General features: G+C 35.9%; 2 protein-coding genes across 5 annotated transcripts; one reads left to right on the top strand and one right to left on the bottom strand.

Annotated features, from left to right (window-relative positions):
- Nucleotides 1-275: 275 nt before the first annotated feature.
- Nucleotides 276-14,315, top strand: LOC132063404 (uncharacterized). 4 transcript variants are annotated; one of them, XM_059455925.1, is made up of 15 exons: nt 276-571; nt 1,668-1,749; nt 5,655-5,758; nt 5,917-6,043; nt 7,816-7,910; nt 9,268-9,391; nt 9,571-9,651; nt 9,743-9,820; nt 9,891-9,989; nt 10,443-10,601; nt 10,705-10,756; nt 10,901-10,977; nt 12,742-12,786; nt 13,193-13,369; nt 13,465-14,315. In XM_059455925.1, exons 1-15 carry the CDS (start codon nt 534-536, stop codon nt 13,909-13,911), a joined length of 1,785 nt encoding a protein of 594 aa, XP_059311908.1. In that variant the 5' UTR covers nt 276-533; the 3' UTR covers nt 13,912-14,315. The 4 variants fall into 4 exon arrangements, with proteins under 4 accessions (XP_059311908.1, XP_059311909.1, XP_059311910.1 ...); XM_059455928.1 differs by lacking the exon at nt 276-571 and adding an exon at nt 2,291-2,505 and having other exon boundaries at nt 1,676-1,749; XM_059455926.1 differs by lacking the exon at nt 9,743-9,820 and having other exon boundaries at nt 278-571.
- A 2,263-nt stretch (nt 14,316-16,578) lies between these two features.
- LOC132063403 (uncharacterized) lies at nt 16,579-19,895 on the bottom strand. The gene is made up of 3 exons (XM_059455924.1): nt 18,832-19,895; nt 17,449-18,590; nt 16,579-17,263 (listed from the first exon to the last, which is right to left on the bottom strand). The coding sequence occupies exons 1-3, from the start codon at nt 19,745-19,747 to the stop codon at nt 16,832-16,834; spliced, it is 2,490 nt and encodes an 829-aa protein (XP_059311907.1). The 5' UTR covers nt 19,748-19,895; the 3' UTR covers nt 16,579-16,831.
- Nucleotides 19,896-22,314: the final 2,419 nt, after the last annotated feature.

The following is a 22,314-nucleotide window of genomic DNA, read 5'->3' as shown; positions in this document are numbered from 1 at the left end:
TCAATTTTTCTTGTTTATAATTTTAAAATATTTTAACTTCAAACTTAATTCAAAATAATTCTTATGTATCTTATCAATATGTAACATTTTGTTTAAAAAATGATTAAGACATATAAATTTTTACAACCTTGGTCTTCCTGCTATGAACTTGGAATAATAATTTTTTTCTTAAAGAATAACGTGAAGGAACACGTGATAGAGTTGAATGACACAATACGGTTGGCGAAGTAATTTTGTTTTTGTATGCAAAGAATCAAATGTAAAATCGAGTCTAATGCAACCAACCAAAGGCCAAATGCCGCTTTTCTCGTTTTCTTCTTCTTCTTCTTAGGAAAAAAAATAAAAAAATCATCAACCCTACCACCCTAATTTTTTATCTCTCTCTACACATCTGATACTTAACAATTATATTTATCTCTCACACACCAAAAAAAAAAAAAAAAAAGGAAAAAGAATCATATACAGAGGTCAAGAAAGTTGTACAGTTTCCTATTTGGGAGAGAGAAAGAAGATCTTGGGGTTACCTAAATCTCATGGAGCAACTTGTTAACTTTATTATTAGACCCCCAAGGTATGATTTTATAAACCCTTTTTGAATTTGGCTATTTTTTGCTAATTGTAATTGCTATGATATGTAAATATGTTTGCTTTTGTGTTTCTGTTTGTAAAGTTTGAATCTTTTTCCTAAATTCTGATGTGGGCTAGTTTGAATTTGATGTGGGGTTTTTGTTTTATGGTAATTGCAGATGTGGGGCTCTAGTTTTTATGCTTCTCTTTATTGTGCTAGTTTGGTTTATGTTTGTTGATCTTAGGAGTTATTGTTTTGTACTTTATGTGCTAAATGGTTAGGTGCAAATCATAATCACTGATTACTGAATTTCCTTAAAGTTTGAAATTTTTGGGAAGGTAATTTGTTTGTGTTTATACTTTTTGACACTTGAAGTAAAGATTTTCATCCAACAAATGAAAATTCTGCAATGATTTATGGAAATTTGCAAATTGTTTGCCTTTCCTTTTATCTGGCATTGAACAGTGCATCTTTTGATTGGATCCTGTATCGAGACTAATGACTGTGTGTGTAAGGTGTGTTTCTGTAGTTTGGACTTTGGAGTTGTCTCTTAATATTGCTTTTCCTGAGTCAAACTGAAAAAAAAAACTACATTATTGTGTTACTTATGGAATGCAAACATGTCGCGTAGGTGATGAGGACTTCATATTTAGTATATTATCCATGTCATATAGTGGGAATCCTCTTTCCGTCTTACTAAATGTCTTTTGAAATTTTGTATCTTCACCTGCCAATTTCTGTAGTTAATTCTGGACCTAAGAATCTAAAAAAGGAGATATTTCTTAGACTTGGGGTTCCGATTCATCCATATGGTACATGGAAAAACTAACTTTGGAAAGGATATTTCCAGAAATAATCTGGAGAAATTTTTGCTTGTTATGCACTGGGAGTCAGAAAGGCGTTTGAAGCACCGAGATATCTGTTTCTATGCAAGATAATTGAGGTTACTACCATCAGTTATCTGTCAGAAGCAAAAAGTGTTTTGAGTTCCTTATAACATGCCTTGGCAACTTATGCATACCCATTTTCTTCTTCCAATCTCTTGTACTATAATAGATGTAAATTTGAAACTAACGAGCCTACTTCCTGTGGATTGCAGGGCTGAGTATGATCCTAAAAATGATCTCCTAGATGAAGAATTCATGCTTAAAGGGAAATGGTACCAAAGGAAGGATCTAGAGGTGAGTGCATTGGTAATTATTATCTTTTTGTTTTCAATAAAAGTTTGGTCATTGAATCACTTCAATTTTATATTTACTCATAAATAGACTGTATCTCTTTACCCTTGTTCACTCGTGTTCTTCGTTTGACTTTGTCTTGTTAGCAACCAACTAATGAATTGGAAACTAATACGAGACAATTGATGTTGGACAAACAGAAACTGATCAAGAAGTATATGTACAACCTAACAAATAGGTTGAAAGTGCATCACGTAAAGACAGATCTAGTATTCTATGGGAGTGAATGAAATGAACCAAGTAGATATATATCTAATATTCTATGGGAGCGAAAGACAGAGTTATAGTCATCTAACCGATTCTCAGGCACTACGTATTCAAATATATAAACAGTTTGTTCATAAGACAACAAATGCAAGCAAAAATAATAGCTGGCACTTTTTACTTTGTTAATTTTGACCAACTGAAAGAAAAATCTGTACGATTATTTTGTAGCATCAATATCTTAGGAAATCTGTTAAATCCCTTTGCTCTTGATAATTAGGGTGTGGAAACGATGAACATATAAGAGGCATGTTATTCTCCACTAGAATGATGTGTCGAGAAGCTACAAGACAATTGCTATAAGTTATGTCCATAGAGGAATATGCATTGTGGAGAAAATTCATAGCAGAGAAATACTGTCTGCAGCTGGTAGAATTGAGGATCAACCAAATCATGATGCCACATTGAACTGTTTTATGGAACACATAATGAAGGGTTGGGAGACTTCTACTGAAACATCTAGTTAACTTTTGGAATACAGATTGTCTGATGACTTCTCTTATGTGACCCTTCCTAATAATCAACAACGTATCTTTCAAACCACGAGAAAGCACACTACGAGGCCTTAGATTCAGAAGAATTTGCAAGATTGGGGAGATAGAGGAGCTTAGTAAACTTTAAACAGTTTTCTTTGTAAAAAAGAGGAGCTTAGTAAATTGTTCAAAGTTTTATATACAGGCAAAAGATTTCACCTATATAAAGAATACTTGGCATAGACTGAACCAATAAGGGGCAAATTTACAGGTGAAATTTATTTACGTTAGGCTGTTGAGAAGGGATGAAAGGGACTTCCCGTATTCATCTTTGTGGATCCGTAGAACTCCCTGAAAAGTTTGCATTTTACCATGAATAATCGCATGAGGAGCAATTCTGAGCAGAGAATATAAGAGAAGAAACATCCTCTGCATAATTTGGTGCTTATTGTCTAAGGACACATGAGAAGACATGAATCATTTGTTACTCTATTGCTCCATAGTATATCGGCTGTGGTGTTCCATATGGAACATGTTCTGAGTGGAACAGGTGATACCAAAAAGGGAAAAACCGTCAGAGACCATTAGCAGGATGTAATTTTGGAAGGAGGAATATGGAGGACAAATGTGGGAGATAGCTCCATTTCTAATCACTAGGACTCTATGGAAGAGAGAATCATAAGAGCATTCAAAAGAATAGAAAATGCTTTAGACAAATTAGAGGAACTGGTCTGATACGCATTAAACACCTACAAAATTCTAATTGCTTTGGATAATAGGTTGCTACTCGTAGAGAATTATGTTCTCGTATGAAGATCCACAGATTTGTCTGCATCTTCCAATGCAACATTGGCTCTTCCCACAAAGTATCTGCGACTTCTTTTGGGGGAAAGCACAGTTCAGTTGCCACGTGGAATGACGTTCTAAAAAAGATGGAGAAAAGATAATGGCAACAACAATACCTTTCTTTGGTGGTAGAGTCACTTTGTTACACAATATTCTTGATGCTTTTCCCACTCATACTATATCACTATTTCCTACCCCTGTTCATCTTAAAGGGAGTAGCTAAAATGAGAAGGAAGTTTTCTGTGGCAATGGAATAAGGGGTTCAAGGATTTTTGCCTTGTAAGGAACAATGTCTTCAGAGGCAAGAAGTGGTGGTTGTGGCATTTGATACTTAAAGTTTCACAGTGTTAAGTCGAAATGGAGAAGAATTCTAGTTGATAAGTTCACCTTGGGTGGTCCCTGACTAAGTTTCAAATGATCCTCATGGCTTTGGAGTCTAGAACCATATATAAGAATATTGGAATAACTTCGGTTCAAATTTTGGCTTCCTATTGGATTGTGGTAGAAAGATAAGATTCTGGGAAGACACTTGGTTGGGAATACACCTACGAAAGATCTTTTTTATGACATTCACAACATTTCTTCCCCGCACAATGCTGTATTTGCCAATTTTTTTTTATGCCTAGGGTGGGAATCTTTTGAAAATGACTGGGAAATCGAAAGAACATGCTTCCTTTTGAACTCACTTAGCACTATTGTTTTGGATTATCACCTTTTTTTTTTTGAACGACAAATATCTTATCAGATATGGAGCATGTTGCTTTTTTTGGCATGACCTGGATATTTGTTTCTTTTGAAAACCGGTACATTAGACATGACCTGGATAATGCGTCACTCTATTCTGGATTTTCTGCTGTTTGCATAGCTTGAAAAGAGTTGGTTTTAACCAGAAGGCATACCAGTTTGGAATACTAAGTCTTTGATCATTTGATGGATAGTTTTTACAGAGAAAAAACAGAATTTTTGAAGTCTAACAGAGGAATATACATAGCCTTAAGCACATATGTATTGTTTTTCTACCCTTCTGGTGCAACCGGGTCTTTGTAAAATGATGTAGGTTACAGTTAGAAATGATCGAGAGTTGAATAATCTTCAATTTTTAACGCATTATCTTAGTGTTGTTCATGTTTTCTATAAAATTCACCCTTATTGAAAAAATTGTCTTCATACGAAGATTCTCCACCTTTTTGTACATCTTATATGAGGGAATTTTAGTCGCTAAAATAACTTATCTCGTTACTTGAGAAGTCACTCCACTAGCTTTTTGTCCTTTGTTAGTTCTCTGCCATAACATAGCCCCTGGACTGTTGTACAGCAGTCAGCAGCTAACAAGGTTTTTTGTCTACCTACTTTTGTTTGCATCTACTTGATGCCAATAATCAAAATTACTATTATTTCATCAAAAAGAAACACCAGAGCTTTTGAAGGCACAGCGATCTTGCAACTTTGTACGACTTTACTGTTTTTTTCCCTTATTTGAGTATACATAACACCACTACTTACACCACTCCTTGTATAGATGATTAGGTGAAGCTTGTAGAAACTAGAAAGAACTTTAATGTAGAACTCAGTGTTGTCAAAGGTTCATTTAAGGCATGCTTAAGCCTTGAATCTTAGAAAAGATTAGGGAGGGCGCTTTGCCTCGCTTAACCTGTGCTTTAGTGTAGGCAAGGCGTGCACCTCAGTGCACATAAGTTCTATCTTGAATTGAGTGGCACTAAACAACAAATACAATCTGCAAATAAGTGTATTAGGGGTTAAGGAGAACATTATGAATGAATGTGTCACATTAATGAAGTTCTGTACCAGAATCCAAACCTCTTTCACTTTCCTATAGCCATAAGTGAAAGGAGTTTACTCTCAAAAAACACTAGGTGACACGCACACTACCTTCATAAAAAAAGTGAAGGATTTTCCCCCCTAAAATGATTGTTTTAGTCTTTTTATCTCTTTGTTATGTAGGCTCCTGAGATTTGTGTGATTACCTAATATAAAAGCTATATGCTTTTACTATTTCTGTTGCTGGACCAAGCTCACGAAATGGATTGTTGTGAGACTTGAACTCAAAACCTCTATATGGGCTCCAATACCATGATGAATCGTGTGACTACTTCATCTGAGCGTTTAAGATGATATGGAGAGTTTTTTCTTACTTATTTAAAAACTTGTCAGATCATTGCTTATCTTTTTGAACAGTTAACGTAATGCTTGAGTTTCGAGTTTCTATTTAGTCATTTTAAATTTAAGGGCCTTACTGTTTTGCAGGTTAAAAATAGTAGGGATGATGTTCTTAAATGTAGCCATTATATGCCTCTTATTCGTCCAGAAGGAAAGCCACTGCCTTGTGTAATTTACTGTCATGGAAACAGGTTAGTGAAGGTTAAGTAGTACTCTTCCCACTGTTATGCTAGAAAATTACTGTACCTTTCCTCTAATGCGGCAAGCATATGGAGAAGCTTATTATTTTATTTTGACTCCATTTAATAGTTTTTTTGCTAAGAAGTTGTTTTGGATGATCCTTTGGCAGCGGTTGTAGAGCAGATGCCAGTGAAGCTGCTATTATTTTATTGCCCTTAAACATAACTGTTTTCACCCTTGACTTTTCTGGATCTGGTCTTTCTGGAGGAGAGCACGTTACATTGGGGTGGAATGAAGTGAGTAGCTGATTATTCTATTTGAGTTTCAAGTGAAAGCATAGACCTGCTAATAAGTTATTGCATAAACTATGCCTATGCATATTCTAATTAAAATACGTTAGAGAAGGCCATCTATGATTAGTTCTTTAAGTCTAAAGCCTTAATTATTTTCTTTATCAGTTAGTCTGAAGCATTATTTGAGATTTTCTGTGCAGGATCCTGTAGAAAATGGAGAAAAATTTGTTTCCTTGTCCGCAACTATAAGCCTGAAAAATAATGCCTTAGCTTTTGCACCATAGCTGCGTTTTTTATGTATTTCCTTTCCTTCTTTTTATTACAAGTCAGGGTTCTGTACACATTTCTTTCTGCAATGTTTACAAATATGGAGGCAACATAAATAGATAATGGGAGTGCATATTTTTGTCTTTCAAAATAATGAGGCTTGATTAGTTGGTTAATACGTGCTCTGGGCTTTATTTTCTATTTCTCAAAAAAGGTTCTGCTTTATTTTCTACTTTTGTCTTCCTTTTCTTTGTGTTTGTGGAATGTTAGTGAATTGAAGCTTGTTGACCTTTCCTTTCAGTAATTATTCATCTTTTGCCCAAATTATAATGAATATTAATAATAATTTGTTCTAATTATATATTGGATGAACTTTTGGTAAATGTCCTTACCATGCCCTGGCTTGTGGAGAGGGGTGGTGGTGGCGGAAATCCTAAAGCAAAAAGAATACAGAATTGTCTGTCTAGCTGAAGCCTGTTGTTATGGTGAATGCTATTTCAAATAATGCTGCATCTTATAGTTTATCGGCGCTACTGGATGGATGGTGGTGATAAAGCAAGGACTATGGCGTTGAATTCTTGTCTTGTTGTAACCTTCACCTTCTTTTTGTAAGAAAATAACAAAAATGGTCCCTTATGTTTGGGTGTAGGTTCAAAGTAGTCCCCTAAATGACGTGCTGATGTTTTTATGCTGTTGCTTTTGTACTATCCTGTACCTTCTCGGTACTTTATTAATAAAACTTGACCTTGGAAAAAAAAATAGATATATTTCTAAGCAGTTTTGGTAAAGTGGGCACTTTTGGTCTCTGTCAAATATTCAACGAACTTTGTTTGTTAGATTTGATGGGAACTATGAAATGGGAATTCACATTTGGATGTGTAGTTTCTGCTATTTTTGGTCTATTTTTCTAGAGTCCGGTGTAGTTTTTTGAGGTGCAACTTCTGCTATTTTTGGTGTCTAGTGCAGTTTTTGTGTTGTGGTCCTGGTGTTCTGGTTAAATCTTTTTTTTCCCAGTTCCCGTCAGATCTAATAAAGAACGTTTGTTAAAATATTTGACGGAAACCAAAAGTGCTAACTTTTGGCAAACTGAAAGGACTAAACCTGCTCGGGAGTATTTGTAAGGGTCTATTTTGAACCTATCCCAAACACAACCATTTTTTCCAAATAGTTTATTCTTTTGTCCCTCTACTCCCTGTTATATGCAAAAGAAGATGGAGTACTTTTTCCTTTTAAATATGGGATATTTGACCTCTCAATGAAGGTACAATTACCTAAATGCTCTTATTTCTTTTCTCCCTTTCACAACCGAAGCTGGGTGGGATGGCTGGAGAGATGGGGTTTGGGGGGGAGCGGTATGTTAATTCTGAGCCATGATTTATGTGTCAGAATCTTCTGCTTCTGCTGGGATGCTTTATTGAGTTACAACTTGTTGCAAAAAACTGCCTGCTGCTGTTCCTGACTTCCTTCTACTAGTAAGGATTTTTGACAGTTTTTGGCCTGTTTCTCAGAAGGATGATCTCAGAGCTGTGGTTGAATATCTTCGGACAGATGGCAATGTTTCTTTGATTGGCTTGTGGGGTCGTTCAATGGGTGCTGTTACTTGGTAATCTAATCTCCTTGCTTTGTTGTTGATCATGCTGCATCCATGTACACTGTTTTGCTTTTAGATTCTTTGCAGCAGAGGTGGATCATCAGTGTGTTATTTCGATGCTTCAAAAGCTCCAACGTGCAGCTTTTGTTTTGTTTTCTTGAATGAACTACTGCAGAAAATTTTTGCCACTTTTATTGGATTACAACAGAACATTTGTTGTGGACATATTAACTTTTGTCTTGATGGTGAAGTGGCGATAGATAGCATTTTAAAAGGGACTGATCTCTTGTAGCAGACCCTTGGTGAAGGGGTAAACTCTCCAGAGTGAGTTGAAGAGAGTATTCAAAATTCTTGGTCATGGAATAACCTGCTGGTGATCCGTTTTGTTGACGAAATAGGGAAATAAAAGGCTTGGAGCGGCTTTCCCCAATTTTAATTCCTTGAAATTATATGGAACATAGGTGGATCTTTCTTAAAAAAGAAAAATAATATGAAATACTGGTGGAATTTTTATGTTGGGGTAGAAGTACTGGCATTATCAGATGGCCCAGAAGGAAAGTGTCAAATTTATAGATGTCGAAGGCATACTGAATCCCCAAAAGGGGAGAACATTGTTTAGTTGTAGTTCTTTGACATCCATACCAGGCTATTTTGGTATATTATTATTTTGATGTAAGCCATCTAAACTTGGATCTAGCTGAAAAGATTTTCACCAGAAGTTTGTGCTAGTAAGATGTATTTAAAGTCAAAATGTCTTGTTCTATTATGTATCAAGCTTTAGGGAGCCAAGCCTGTGTGTCATAGGCACAATGCAGTGAGGCAAGTTAATGGTTGAGACATAAGAATGCAAAATCTCCAAGAACATATTTAATCCTGTGTTTTGGGATCACAAAATTTATATTAGTAAACCATAGCACGTTGCAAAACATACTTAAATTCAATATTTTAGGATCAGAAATTTGTATTACTCAGCCATTTATCATGCATTCATGTTGCCTTAAGCTAAAGAAAGGTTCCTCGGCCAAAACATAATAGTTGTCAACCACAACAGGTGCGTAGTCAAAATTGGTCTTGATATGCAAAATTTTCGCATTGGATGAGAAATGTTGTTTTTGATTAGGTATATCAAGAGAATATGGGATACTTTGTGCTCTAGATTAAGTCTTCAGTTGGAAAGTGTTGATCTTGCTTAGGAGAAAGGTTCCCGTTCTGGCTAGTTAACGCATAGGGTTATCAGTTTGTCTTGATATCGGAGTGCATATGCATGCAACCTCTATACCTCTTTGTTTGCTGTATTGTCTATACCTATAACATTGTGCTTCACTGGCAGCAGTATTGAAGTGACTGACTTAAAATATCGACTTTGCAGCCTCATGTACGGTGCTGAGGATCCATCCATTGCTGGAATGGTTTTAGACAGTCCCTTCTCCGATTTGGTTGATTTGATGATGGAACTTGTAGACACTTACAAAATCCGGCTGCCCAAGTTCACTGTAAAGTTTTATAGTTGAAATTAATTATCTGGTGCAGTTTGAAATTTATTTTATGTGTTCTTTTCTTGGGTTGTTCTCAAATGTTCTCTTTGCAACTAAAGGAGCGTGGCCTTCTTTTCTTCTGTCTTTCACCTAATTCTTTGCTCTTTCTAAACGTCCTCCTTTCCTGTTATTTTTAGGTAAAGTTTGCAATCCAATATATGCGCAGAACAGTTCAGAAAAAGGCAAAGTTTGACATAACTGAGTTGAACACAATTAAGGTATTTCCTGTGGGAAGGTGTTTTACGTATGAGTTTTGATAGTATAAGCTTTTTTTATATCTGAAACGTTCAGCAAATGATAAATGAACAGTGCGCAAGTGAAGATATTGTAGGAAATTTTCCTAATCAGTTTCAAGTTTTCGTTGGGGGGGCATTTTCAGAAGTGACGGTTCGTTTTATTTTTAGAACAATTTTATTTACCATCGTTGATCTTTTCTTTATGTTAAATCTTTATGTAGGTTGCAAAGTCATGCTTTGTCCCTGTTTTGCTGGGTCATGCTATTGATGATGATTTTATACAGCCCCATCACTCTGATCGTGTATTTGATGCTTACATGGTAATTATCTAATTTACCCCTTCCCCCCTTCCAGAGAAAGAAGAAAAAGGAAAGAAACGGATGATGTTTTCCTTGTGTTCTTTTTTCTACATACCTTATGTGTTTGAATGCATTTCAAATGTTCCTTTTTCTTCTTGAAGTAGATTACTGGGTCTGGACCATCAGTTCTTTAATGCTATGCTCTTTTAGTCTTTATGCTCTATGTATATTCTATCCGATACACTTGCATTGTTATCTCTGAAGTTGAATGCACTGAAGCAATATGTTCTCTCTTGAACATTTGTACTATATGAAATTGATGTGCAATTTTTTTGGACGTAAGATTTTAAGCAGTTAACTTTTGTTTTTATATCACTTTTCCTTGTAACTGGTATTTATTGCTGTTTTTCCCTAATGACGTATGCCATTATATCCGTCTTGGTTCTTATTGTTTATTGAACTTAATTTTGGCAGGGGGACAAGAATATTATAAAATTTGATGGTGATCACAACTCTCCGCGCCCACAGTTTTATTTTGATTCTATAAGTATCTTTTTCAACAATGTTTTGCAACCACCAGAGGTTGAAGGTGGGGCTGCATTCTTTGACATGCGACAAGATTATTTTGGCCAGGTATAGCTCTATCAATATCCATGTCATGATTGGTTCAAGTGCGAGGAAGCTGCTGGAGCTAGGCTCATAACACTCACAGGATTTGAACTCTAATTATTTCCAGGGCAGTTGGAGTACAGTCCATGACGTGGACTATATGGAGGATGTCCATGATGGTATTACTCTTCTGTTCTCTTTGATATGTCGTGGGTGTTTCATTTACTCCAATTTTTCATCTTAGAAAAGGGAAAAACAGGTTTTATTGTGATGCTTCACGCCATACAAGTATTGTGTGTGATACATGTTTAATTTGTTATCAGTTGCAGCTGCACCAACTAGTAGCACTGAAGATGTAATAAAGCAGGTTCGCTCCAAAAGACCCATGAGTCGGACAGAGGTAACAGAAAAAAAACTTCCAGTTATTGCTTTGATAATTGGCAAAATAGATGGCATGAGCTCCATTAGGTTATGAGAAAGCTGCGGTCTTTTAAGAGAACAGATTCAAATGGTGGAAAAGAAGTTCATATGCGGACACGTTTGCTTGAATACCTTGTCCAAGTTGAAAAGAGTGGGTGAAAATGTGTAGTTACTGACTGTTGAAGACATAATTAAATATATAATTGTGTGCTTTTTTCTAGCAGCTTGACCTTGTAGATGAGATGATCACACAATTCGAATCAGGCTCACGTGAGGGGACGGTGTCTTGAAGATATAATTAAATATATAAAAGTGTGCTCTCTTTAGCAGATTAAACTTTTAGATGGTGGTCACATAGTTCATCATTTACGACTTGCATTCTTGTAACTAAATGCATGGAAGTTGAAAACCTTAATATCCTTTAACTTTCTCTTCGAGTTCTGGAAGGTGGCTGATTCAAAATATATAGTTTGCTGTGACCTATATTTTTAACATAGCACTGTCAAAAGAACTTTGGCATTCATAGGACAAGCCAAAACAGATTTGGAGGACTATCCCATTGTCCATAACGTGCAATATTTGGTGGGAAAGAAATAAGAGATGTTTTGAATAAAAGAAACAACATCTATCTGTAGTAAAATCTAAATATATTCATAGCTTGTTTTTCTGCTGCAAGGAACACAGGATAGAGAAATTGGAACATCTTTTTGATTTTTTGTACTCCATGTGTCAAAGATGTAATGGAGTCATTGTAATGCTCTTTTTATACCTTCTTGGTACTAGCTTTAATAAAATTACCTTTACTTTGTCAACCCAAAAGAAAAAAGAGAAAAAGGATTTCATCCGAGGTGCCCCCCTTTGCGTTTGAATCCAAGCTTCTCCATTTACAGTACAGAGGTGATTTCCCCACAAGTCACAAGTTAAGACTATGATAGCTAGTCATACCCACAGTCATTACTATAACGGCAAGGAGATGGTGGCAATTTCAAATGTTCAACAATTGAATCCAACCCTCTTAGTATGGGGCCAATGTTACTTGCTTTTTGTTGAGTCAAGGTTGAGAAAATTCTGTTTAGGGTAGAATGACGTCTCTATATTTTGTACGGAGAGGGTTAGCTGGGATATCCATGCTGCTGAGGGTTTTCGTGATGGAAAATGAGTGGTCAGAGGCAAGAGGCTACTTCAGGGATAGTTACCGGTGACATAAAGGGAAGGGAAGGGGTAGGCATCTACAGGGAGAATCCCAGGGATGGTGGATGGGGAAAGCACTGGTGGAGCCATGATTTTCACTAAGGGGAGTCAAAATATAAATGAAGTGAACACATTTTTTTTTTTTTTTTTTTTTCCACCTATCTACACAATGTAATTTTCCACCCCTTTAAGCAAGGTGGCTCCGCCATTGGAGGAAAGGGGGGTGAGATAAAAAAAGGGGAGATGCTGGGGATAAAGGAAAAGTCATTATTTATTTATTTTCAACCGTGATCTGGGCTAACCCCAGTTAATGCATCTGGTGGGTTTCGAGTGGTTTATGTGTGTCCAAGTGGGGAGAAACACAGATGAGTGTATAGACATGTCTTAAGAAACCACTCTTCCAGTAAGTCTATTGCATATTTGCCGTCTTTTAAGTTAATGAAATCATTGGTGAGCCCAATTTTGCAAAAAGATCAGTTTTTTGATAACACACCCGTGAAAATAGTCTATACTATATTTGATGTCTCATTCTTGTTAAATTCATTTTGTTCAGGTCCCTTCTGACATGGCTGCTCAGGATAACCAGACTGAAGATCAGGTAATACCACAAATTTCAGAGTTATTTAACTATGGAAATTAGACAAGGAAAACTTTCTTAGAATGTTTATATTCCTCTTGTTACCTTTCCCAAAAAAAAAAAAAAAAAAAAAAAAAAAAAGAAGAAGAAGAAGAATTGTTTACATTCCTCAAATGCTCTTCCATTTCATCAAATTCACTTTAAATATAATGTTACCAATGTCGAAAAAAATATCCACTCTAACTGGAAGGAATTTGTCTGCTTTTAAGAATTTATGGAAATTTCACGTTTCTTTGGCGATTTGGCCTCCAATAGAATATGATGACCAAGGATGCCCTGATTACTTTTTCGGATTTGAAATGTTAGTATAGCTTGGCAAAAGTAAATTGTGCTGCTGCAACTAATCCATGCATTTTTTTTTCTTCAGGAAGAAGGTACTGGAACCGACGGTGCCCCATCATCTTCAAAAATGATCAGCTTTGAACTTTCCAATGGTGACCCATTGGGTCCCAATGTTCCTGCATCAATAGATGATGATGACTATGTAGAATACCCACTTGATAATATGGCAGATTTTCCAAGTAATGTAGAGGAAGAAGAAAGGGTAAGTATGTTGAATTTTACAGAATTGGATCGCTTTAGTATAGGCTTCAGTATTCTTTCTCAGCTTTGACATTTGACTGGTGGCAAAAATATCAGATGTTAATGAAAGCCGTACTCGAGTCTTTAAAGGACTTGGAGGTTAAACCTGCTCCTGCAGAACAAGCGTCGTCAAATGTGGTCAAAGAACTTCCTCAACCTTTGCAGGACACTAGAGAGGAGTCGTCTACCGTAAAGCAATGTAACCCCTCAAAGGAAATTAGTGCTAGTGCCGTAGTTGTTAATGGGCACAATTCAGACACCAAAGTCCAAGTTCCAGGTACTGAAAAAGCATCAGTAACTTCAGCTAATAGCACTTCATCAGCGAAAGAAGTGGAACGCAATGGAGCTTCTCATCGTGAGACGTCTGTTAGCAATCAAAGTTCGTCTAGTGTTGACACGGTTGATGGTACTAAAGCCACTGTGACTGTTGTAAAGAACCCAACAAGTAATGTGATAGATGGATTGTGGCGTCGTTGGGATCTCAATTTCTTCAAGAATAGATAATGGTTTGGAAGATTGACTTTTTACAAATATAACACTCGGAGCGGATTACGGGTAGCAGAAAAAAGTTATAGCGGTTATAGAAATTTGCTATTTGCTGGTTGTACATTTTTTGGGGGAGTAAATATTTGTACTTTCTGTCAGGAGTGTTGAGAAAGTTGGGGCTGGTGGTTGTGGGAAATGAAGGCGGGTGGGTTTGGTTGTCGCTAGTTTACAATACTTTACATAGGTCTTCCTTCTTTGAGTACAAGGATTCAGCTGTGTATTTACTCCCCTGTGAAGAAATTAGGCCCATTGTTTGTTGTAAATTATGGACTGACCAGAATGTGTTATGTATATGTGTACAGGTGATGTGCACAATTTTTCTTGACAAAATTGGAATTGTTAGCCCCGTCAAGTTTTCCGTACTTCATTCCTTGTTATGGTGATTTGTTCATTGCATGCAAAATGGAACACATTTGAATCTTCCAACATGGTACATGGTTTTACTTTTCGAGATGTCTGAATTCCTGTCAGTGATGGCTCTATTTGTTGGAATAAGTTTAACAAAAATGATTTGCGGGTCAGAACATAGCTGTCCTCGTAGAAGTTCAGATAGATAGCAAAAGACTTACCTCACTGCAAAAAGGGGTGGATTCAGGATTTTCACTTAGGGGTTTGGAAAAAACAACAAAAGTTAGATATAAAAAATAATGTTGTCCCTGGAAATTAAACCTAGGATATTAGAGGCAATTTTGAACACCCTGAATCACTTGAGCTAACCTTTTGCATTTGTTCAGGATATGCAAAAGTTAATATATGTATATAAACACAGAAAATCTACCATATATATACATTAAAATTTTTTGCCGAGAGTGTTCGGATGGACACCCTCAGCACCTTCTAAATCTGCCCCTGGCTGCAAATCCTGGCAGTTCACCAAGACGAGTACAAATAGTGTGGTACTTTGAAACAAATTGTTCACAAATCTTCGCAAATTGCTAGGGTTTTAGTACAAATGTGTTGGTATAAATCGCGTTGAAACTTTAGAATGATTTGTACACAAGTCTTGGCGGAATACCAGGACTTGGTAAAATTTCCTTAAAGAGGATAGCTTTAGTGCAGTGCACCACAATCAATCAAACAATCGACTACTTTTTCAGTTCCTTTTTACTTTGTCCTTATTGACTTGATACTCCCCTTAACAAACAATTTATAAGGATTTTATTTTACTAAATTATCCTTATTAATTATGTTTTGAAAATTTAAGTTTGACAAAAAGAACGGAGGAGGACATCTTAATCTGATGAGAGTTTTTATTCCAATTTCCAACAAATCACTCATTTACCGAAGTGTGTTGAACCCTATGTTTGCTTTCCTCTTCTGCTGACAGAACTGTCAAAGAGATCTAATAGTCAGCATCATTGAACTTTCTATAACTGTCAACTGGTATACTTCATTTATGTTTTGCTAATGCCAAAAGTGAAGCACATATAAAGACTACTCAAAACATTTCTTAGATGTTGGACATCATGCTTGCTATCAAGTATCATCTGCCGAAACTTAATACTAAACACCAAGATTTGCTCTTTTGGCTTTTGATGCTGGTTTTAATGTATAATTTATTGCGATAGAAATTTCATTTTGGATAGAGTCTACAAAATGTAGTAGCAATACTAATTTGCCTTCTGCTTTATCTCAGAACCTTGTTCAGTTCTTGTTTAGCAGGATCTTCCTCATCTTTGTGTTTGGCTCAGTAAAAACAAAAGCAGTACTTACTACAGTAGACACCAAGGAGCTTCTTGCGAATTACAAAATGTTACTGTTACTGCTGATGTATAGTTCTCTTTATAATATTGAATTAGAGAAAAAGAATGCTCCTGATATATATCAATATTTACAACATAATTGCCTTTGAATGGCTCGAGTATTTACCTGAAACGTTGCTTGTGCGATAACAGTTAAGAGTATTTAGGAATTTTTTTTTTTTTTTTTATCCAACTCCACCATCTCTAAAACTAGAGAGGCAGCACACACACACACACACACATATAAATATAAAATCAATACACAGCAGAAGAGCATGGCTCCGTGCACCTACTTTTAAATGGAACAGGCTCCATTCATCAAGATATGTAGGACTTCTATTTAGCTCACAAAAAATTATATCATATGCGAGAGAATGACATCTCGCCTATACAAAAGAGTATGCGCTATCAAGGCACATCAAAGTTGTAAATCCTATACAAGTTTTTATCCAAGCAAAAGGAGTTCTTGTTGAATTTCTTCCTAAAAGAAGGGAATTGCAGTCTACCCAAATTGATCTCCCCGGCCTTTTATCTCCTTTAGAAGTATGTGAAAGTCCGATGTGTGGAAAGCATTTATACATTGAAGTCCCCAGTTTCGGAAGTGTTTAACACACTTCCAAAGTAACAACGTCCTGTATGATTGTATCTACTTGACGATTTTTTAAAAATTCAGTTTCATGAATAAATTGAACAGTGAACATATTTTTTCCTATCAGCCAGATTTGGATTGTCTAAATACAACATGTATCCGTCCATCGTGGGCTTTAATGCAGGTTTACATTTAATCTATGCTTTTAGTGTGGTAAAGAATTCAAATTTGGATAGTCTGCGAATTGTAGTGGCAATACTACTTTCCTTTCTGGAGAGTGATAATGTGGCTATATCTCTATAACACATCAATCTTCTGTAGAATCAGCAGAATATAACATCCTATACTGCTGACCTCAAGCAGTAGGTTACATTGCAAAGCAGGGAAATTGTTGTAAATTACAAAACAATATCTCTTAATGTATTGTGTTACAAGTACTATACATAAATATTAAATTATAGAAAAAGAATGCTCTACCATATACTTGAATATTTACAACATTATTGACCTGAAACAATTTCTTGTGCAAGAACAGTTGAGGCTTCTATTATTCCGTTTCACCAGCCAATAACTTCATTGCAGTATCAACCTGTGAGTGGATTGTCACGCTGTGTCGATTCATTCCAACTGTTCCTGAGAAAACATTAAAGCTCTCTAGCTCCGATGTTGTTTCTATGATGTACTCAAGCTCCATCTCCATTCCCAGATTTCTCAACACTTGAATGTTTATTCTATTATCTCTCATCATCCAGATAGCCAACTCTATGACAAATCTCCTAATTCTTGGAACCTTAATTGATGGATGCTGATGCTTCCTCAGAATCTCAACAAGTTTTGCAGCCAATTCAGCTTCTTGAATTTTCGCTCTCTGGAACATGATGCTTGATTCTTCTGGTGTTACAAACTTGAATATATGTGCCCCTAGTCCCATCATTACTTCCTGTAACTTGTGTTCCTCTGTCATGATTGCTTTGAGTATCTGAAATGGTTATAAATTTGGTACAATTATATGCTTGGACCGGTCGAAAGAATAATATCCAGCACATGTATAGGTTTTGTATATTAAGCATAAATATACATAAACTATACATATTGTATACACAATAATATACATATAATTATACATAACCAGTGTATAGGTTTTGTATATTTTGTGGTACTTACAGTTGGTCCAGCAGCAGCAAGTTCCCTCAATTCTTCAAAGTAACCTGCTCCACTGTAGACACACAAGTTTCTCAAGATTCTTGCTGCATTTATTCGAAGCAATGGAACTTCCAATGCTTCGACAAGCTTTCCAGTCACCTTCAGTTTCAATATCCTATGGCAATTGTTCTTGCTTTCAAGTGCCAGCATAGCTAGTGCTTCTCCTGCTGCACTTCTTACATGGCCATGATGATTAGGCATGGCCTCCTCCTTGAGAAAGATATTGCACAACTCCTTAAGGACTCCGCCCGTGCCTCCAATTCTCTCTGTTGCATCTTCCTCCAATCCCAAACTTCTCAAGATATCTATTCCCAAGTGTTGCAAAGTAGGGTGTCTCTCCCCATATTTCAATAAGTCCCTGATATTGCTAATGCTGAAAACTATTTCTGAAATATCTTTCCTTAGCTCTTTACCTGTCGCACCTGCTGTGCTAGCCAGCATCTTCACAACCTGGAGAGATCGTTTTAGTGTCAATATTTGTGTTGGTGTTGCTAATTCATCTCTTAGTAATCTCTCTCCTGCTTGTGTGAACTCTATAATCTTGGGCAGAAGACCTCTAGTATTTCCTATCTTTCCACAGTTATCGTGGTCGCGAGCAAGTTTCTTCAGAATGAGGAGCCCCAAATGGTTGAATGTCCAAAATCCATAGTTTTCATTGTCAAAGATTATCCTCTTTTCACAGATTTCATCACTTGCTCCAGTAGGGTCCCTGCTGATTTGGAGAAGTGAAGATATGGACTCCATAGCACCAGGTATACCCGCAACACGAAGAGAATTTTGCTTTTTACCAGTAAGGTTTGATATGACCTCTGCTGCTGATAGCCTTAACTCTTCTTCTTGGATGTCTTTCCAATTCAGCATCTCAACCAACCTCTCCATTACTATTATGTTTGTACCAATCTTCTGAAGTGTGTCATCGCAAAACCGTGGACTGGTAGCAAACTTTCTCAAGATTTGAGCACCGATGAGCTGTTCATCAGGTGAGCTAGAGGCTAAGAGTTCCATAGAAAATGATACCATATCCATCTTAAGACCATCAAATATGCTCCCATTAACACATCTTGAATAAGCATCATAAAAGAACCTTCTGACAGAAGTCATACCTGTTGAAAATTGCTTCTGTTACTGCTGATTTACTAGAATGATAAGTAGTTTAGTTGTAGCAGGAGTCTTTGTCTAAATTTAAAACTTAGTTGAGATATTTTAAGTTTTCTAAATTTTATTCTGCATATTTTCTGTTTTGAAATTGGCTATTTAAAGCCCTCTGTGTTTAATAAAAAAATGAGACAATTTCAATCAATACTCAACCTCTTTGCTGCACCATCTTTTAGAAAAACAACATACCTGATGGCCCCAATTCACACTCTTTGTTCACCTCCTCCAATAGTCTACAAAAGTTGATCTTCCATTCCCAGTAGGCTTTTTCCAAGAGAAAAAGCAATGCCTCCGTGAACGCGAGGGAGTAGAATATAAGTAGCGCGCTTTTCCTGTTCCTCTTGTCGGTATCTCCTTTGGACACTTCACCAAAATTCCTCAAGACAAGCTTCATCAATGATAGTACCAAACATGCTGTTGCAGATAATATTTGGAGCCAGTAAAGCATCTTACTAACATTTCTTGCTATGAACATCCATCTCGCATATGGAATCAGAGGAACCTCCGAACTAGTCCATATTCGAGTTGGCACCCTCTTCTTGTCCCATTTACCGCGAGTTGTCTGTAGTGAATCCCTTGCGATTGCAGCCTTTGTAACATCAGAAATAGGCTTGAAAATTGCTTTTGCAGCTTGAATAATGGTTCTTGTGCTGGATCTAATCGCGCGAAAGCTGCTGATTCCGACATCAGCAATAGACCATGTTGCTTGATGTTGCCACTCAAGCTCATGACTTCTGCTAAAAATTCTTGTTCCTTCAATCAACAAAATAGTGGTTATGACCCAAAAATCTGTTGTGTCCAAAGTGATAGCAAAGCCACCAAGAAGAACAACTGTTGCCCATATGAAACCAAGTGTTCCTAGTCCAGTTGCTGCTTTTTCTAACACTGCTAGCCTTAGAGCAAAAAGGGTAATCTTTTTCTCCGGTGCACGAACAGCTCGCCTTTTCGGAGAAACAGAATTTGTTGTGCTGCTGTTCTTTGTCTCAATTGGACTTTGAGTTTGAGGTTCAAAGATTGTTGGACCACCACTTTCTGTGAGACTCAACGTACCATTTATCTCTAGATGAACACTTCCTTCGCGCTCTATCGATGATCTATGATCCATTTCTCTCTTCTTCTTGTTTTTGTGTACCAAAAAAGATTGAAATTTAACTGTACAATGGAAAATTTGTTATGAAAAAAATTCAGAAAGTTGCACTTAGGCCTTTATGACATGAAGGAGAGAATGTTGTGTTGGTGTGTTGATAAAAATAGTGAACGTATATATACATAGAGAGAGAGGGGAAATTGAACTTAGAGTACACGTTTAAGTTGTGGAAATGAGGAGGAAAGACAAACGTGAAGTTGTGTCTCTTTCCGCCATTTTTCCAAGGAAGTTAGTTTTTAACTTTCTGCTAGCTATTTTGTTTGGCTGCCCTGCTTTTAAGTTTGGCAACATGGTTTTCCACTTATTTGAATAAAAGGCATATAGCAAAAAAATAACATACATGACTCAAAAAGATACTAGTATAAGACCAAGCTGTTAAAAGAGTACACTTTCCGTCGGAAAATTATACTGTGTAGCCTATAGGTCACATATTATTCTTTAATTATATGTGTATATAAACCTGAACACTCTTAGCGAACCGTGACTTTGTTACTCTCGATGAACCGATTAAGAACATTTTTTAAGTTGGTCCGTCAAGACTGGCACTTTCCCTTCACTGGAAAAATTCACAAATAGCTTTTCCATCCCTGTAATTGAGAAATAGTCATTGTCTTGATTCTTGAAATTTTAGTTGTAAAATTTGGAACTCCATTACCATTGTTACTTTTGGATGATAGCGCTATTTCTACTCCCTCACTCCTTCTTCGGCCTAATTAATCTCTCACAAAAATCTATTTATAAGGTGAGAGCTACTAAAATCCCAATCATGGTTATATTACCAATAATACGAGAATGGACTAGACAAAAATAGTAGTAGTAGCTAGAAAGTAATTCGAAAAGCAACTTTTCCCCGTAATTTTTGATAAAGTTGTTTCTCCTTTATCTAACGAATTCTCACTCCTTTTTTAAACAGATTTTTCCTTATCCGAGGTTTCTTCTCGTGAAAGCAGACTTTACAGATATGTTTCATTGTTTCATATACAGTTAAATTAGAACAGTAGCACCTAAAATAGTAAGTTATTTATGAAGTCAATTGAAAAGTAGCTTAAGCCCATGATGTGGGAAGTGTCATTTTCTTGGAGAACAAGCAATTGTCAGATAAGAATTAGATTAGTTAGGGATTCATTCTTCCTCTATTCCCAACTCTATGTATTATGTTTGTTTTAAAGTGTTGTTTACGTAAAAAAATAAGGGGTAGTTTTGGTGCATTGAGCTTCCGTTATGTGTGGGTCAAGAAATGACCGAACTATTTTAGGTCTATTGTATATAATTTTGCAGCTTAAACCCACTGATTATATTTGTGCGGTAAATAGTTAAGACAAAATTTACTCTATAATAAGTGACGTGATAGATTTATATATTATATATTTCGATAAAAATTGACAAAGATTTTCTGTCATCGATTAATCAAGAAACTTATAGATTGTGGAAATGATAAACGGTGCTACTTGTAGTGTATTCACAAATTTTGCTTATTATATAGATCTTTTAGGCCATGTCGATTAAAATACAAGGCTAATAGTTCAAAGTCAAGAGAGAACTAGCATTATGTATTAATTGCCCAATTTGACATAAGCAATTAACTTGGTACTGTTTTGGTTATTTCTATGATAAATTGAGCATAATTTGACTAATTATATGTGATTGTTAGTACCAATTTGGCATCTGAATGTGAATTGTTGTATAATAATGTGCAAAACAGGCAATTGAGCTGGTCCCGTGGCTTGCAAGACTTCACGACAAGTCTTCTTGTGTCAAGTTAAAGGCTTATAATGAGTCATTCATAGTCCACTTTTCCTTTTCAATCAAACAACTTCAGAATAATAACTATATCATAAAAGAATTTTATTATTAGATACATGCAAAAGCATGAAAAGAAAAAGAAAAAAAAAAGATTCTAAAGTTTTTTGAATATACGTCCAAGGAAAGAAATAACTAGATTTTACATTTCTCATACAAGTCGATATTCTTGTGTCAAGTTAAAGGCTTGTCAAAAATGAGTCATTTTAATATTGTGTATAAAATTATTTGACGAAAAAAATTCATTAGAAAATGCAACTCCCATAAAAAAATAAAAAAAAAAATAGTCCAAAATGATTTTCGATGTATATTAAGTCATTAATAGTTCAATCACACAACTTCAGAATAATAACTATATCATAAAAGATATTGTTTTTATTATTAGATACATGCAAAAACAAATATTAAAAAGAAAAAAGAAAAAAGAAACACAACGTAGCTAAATGAAAAAAGATAGACAAATGAACAATATTGAAAGTTTTTTTGAATATACGTCCAAGGAAAGAAATAACTAGATTTTACATTTCTCATCGATGGAGCTTCTTAATGATCGATATACCCACAATTTAATTAAATCATAGTGTCACAAGATTGAATATCAATGGCTTTCAAAATATTATTGCCTATAAAAACATACCAGGGAAGGGAAGAGGGTGGATTGATGTACAAACGGAAGCAGTATTAAGGAAAATAGATGAGGAGATCAGTGATAAATAGATTTCATG

The sequence above is a fragment of the Lycium ferocissimum genome, chromosome 7, assembly GCF_029784015.1.
Source record: "Lycium ferocissimum isolate CSIRO_LF1 chromosome 7, AGI_CSIRO_Lferr_CH_V1, whole genome shotgun sequence".
NCBI classification, from domain to species: Eukaryota; Viridiplantae; Streptophyta; class Magnoliopsida; order Solanales; family Solanaceae; genus Lycium; species Lycium ferocissimum.
This window is presented reverse-complemented; position numbering and strand designations above follow the sequence as displayed.

What these genes read in the sequence shown, in the direction of transcription:
- LOC132063404 (XM_059455925.1), top strand. Translation starts at nt 534, where the DNA reads ATGGAGCAACTTGTTAACTTTATTATTAGACCCCCAAG. An exon ending in TCAATGGGTGCTGTTACTTG is followed by an intron (nt 7,911 to 9,267) that starts GTAATCTAATCT and finishes TCGACTTTGCAG; the next exon opens with CCTCATGTACGGTGCTGAGG. An exon ending in GTGTATTTGATGCTTACATG is followed by an intron (nt 9,990 to 10,442) that starts GTAATTATCTAA and finishes TAATTTTGGCAG; the next exon opens with GGGGACAAGAATATTATAAA.
- LOC132063403 (XM_059455924.1), bottom strand. Translation starts at nt 19,747, where the DNA reads ATGGATCATAGATCATCGATAGAGCGCGAAGGAAGTGTTCATCTAGAG. An exon ending in GTGTGAATTGGGGCCATCAG is followed by an intron (nt 18,591 to 18,831) that starts GTATGTTGTTTT and finishes AATTTTCAACAG; the next exon opens with GTATGACTTCTGTCAGAAGG. An exon ending in TTGCTGCTGCTGGACCAACT is followed by an intron (nt 17,264 to 17,448) that starts GTAAGTACCACA and finishes TAACCATTTCAG; the next exon opens with ATACTCAAAGCAATCATGAC.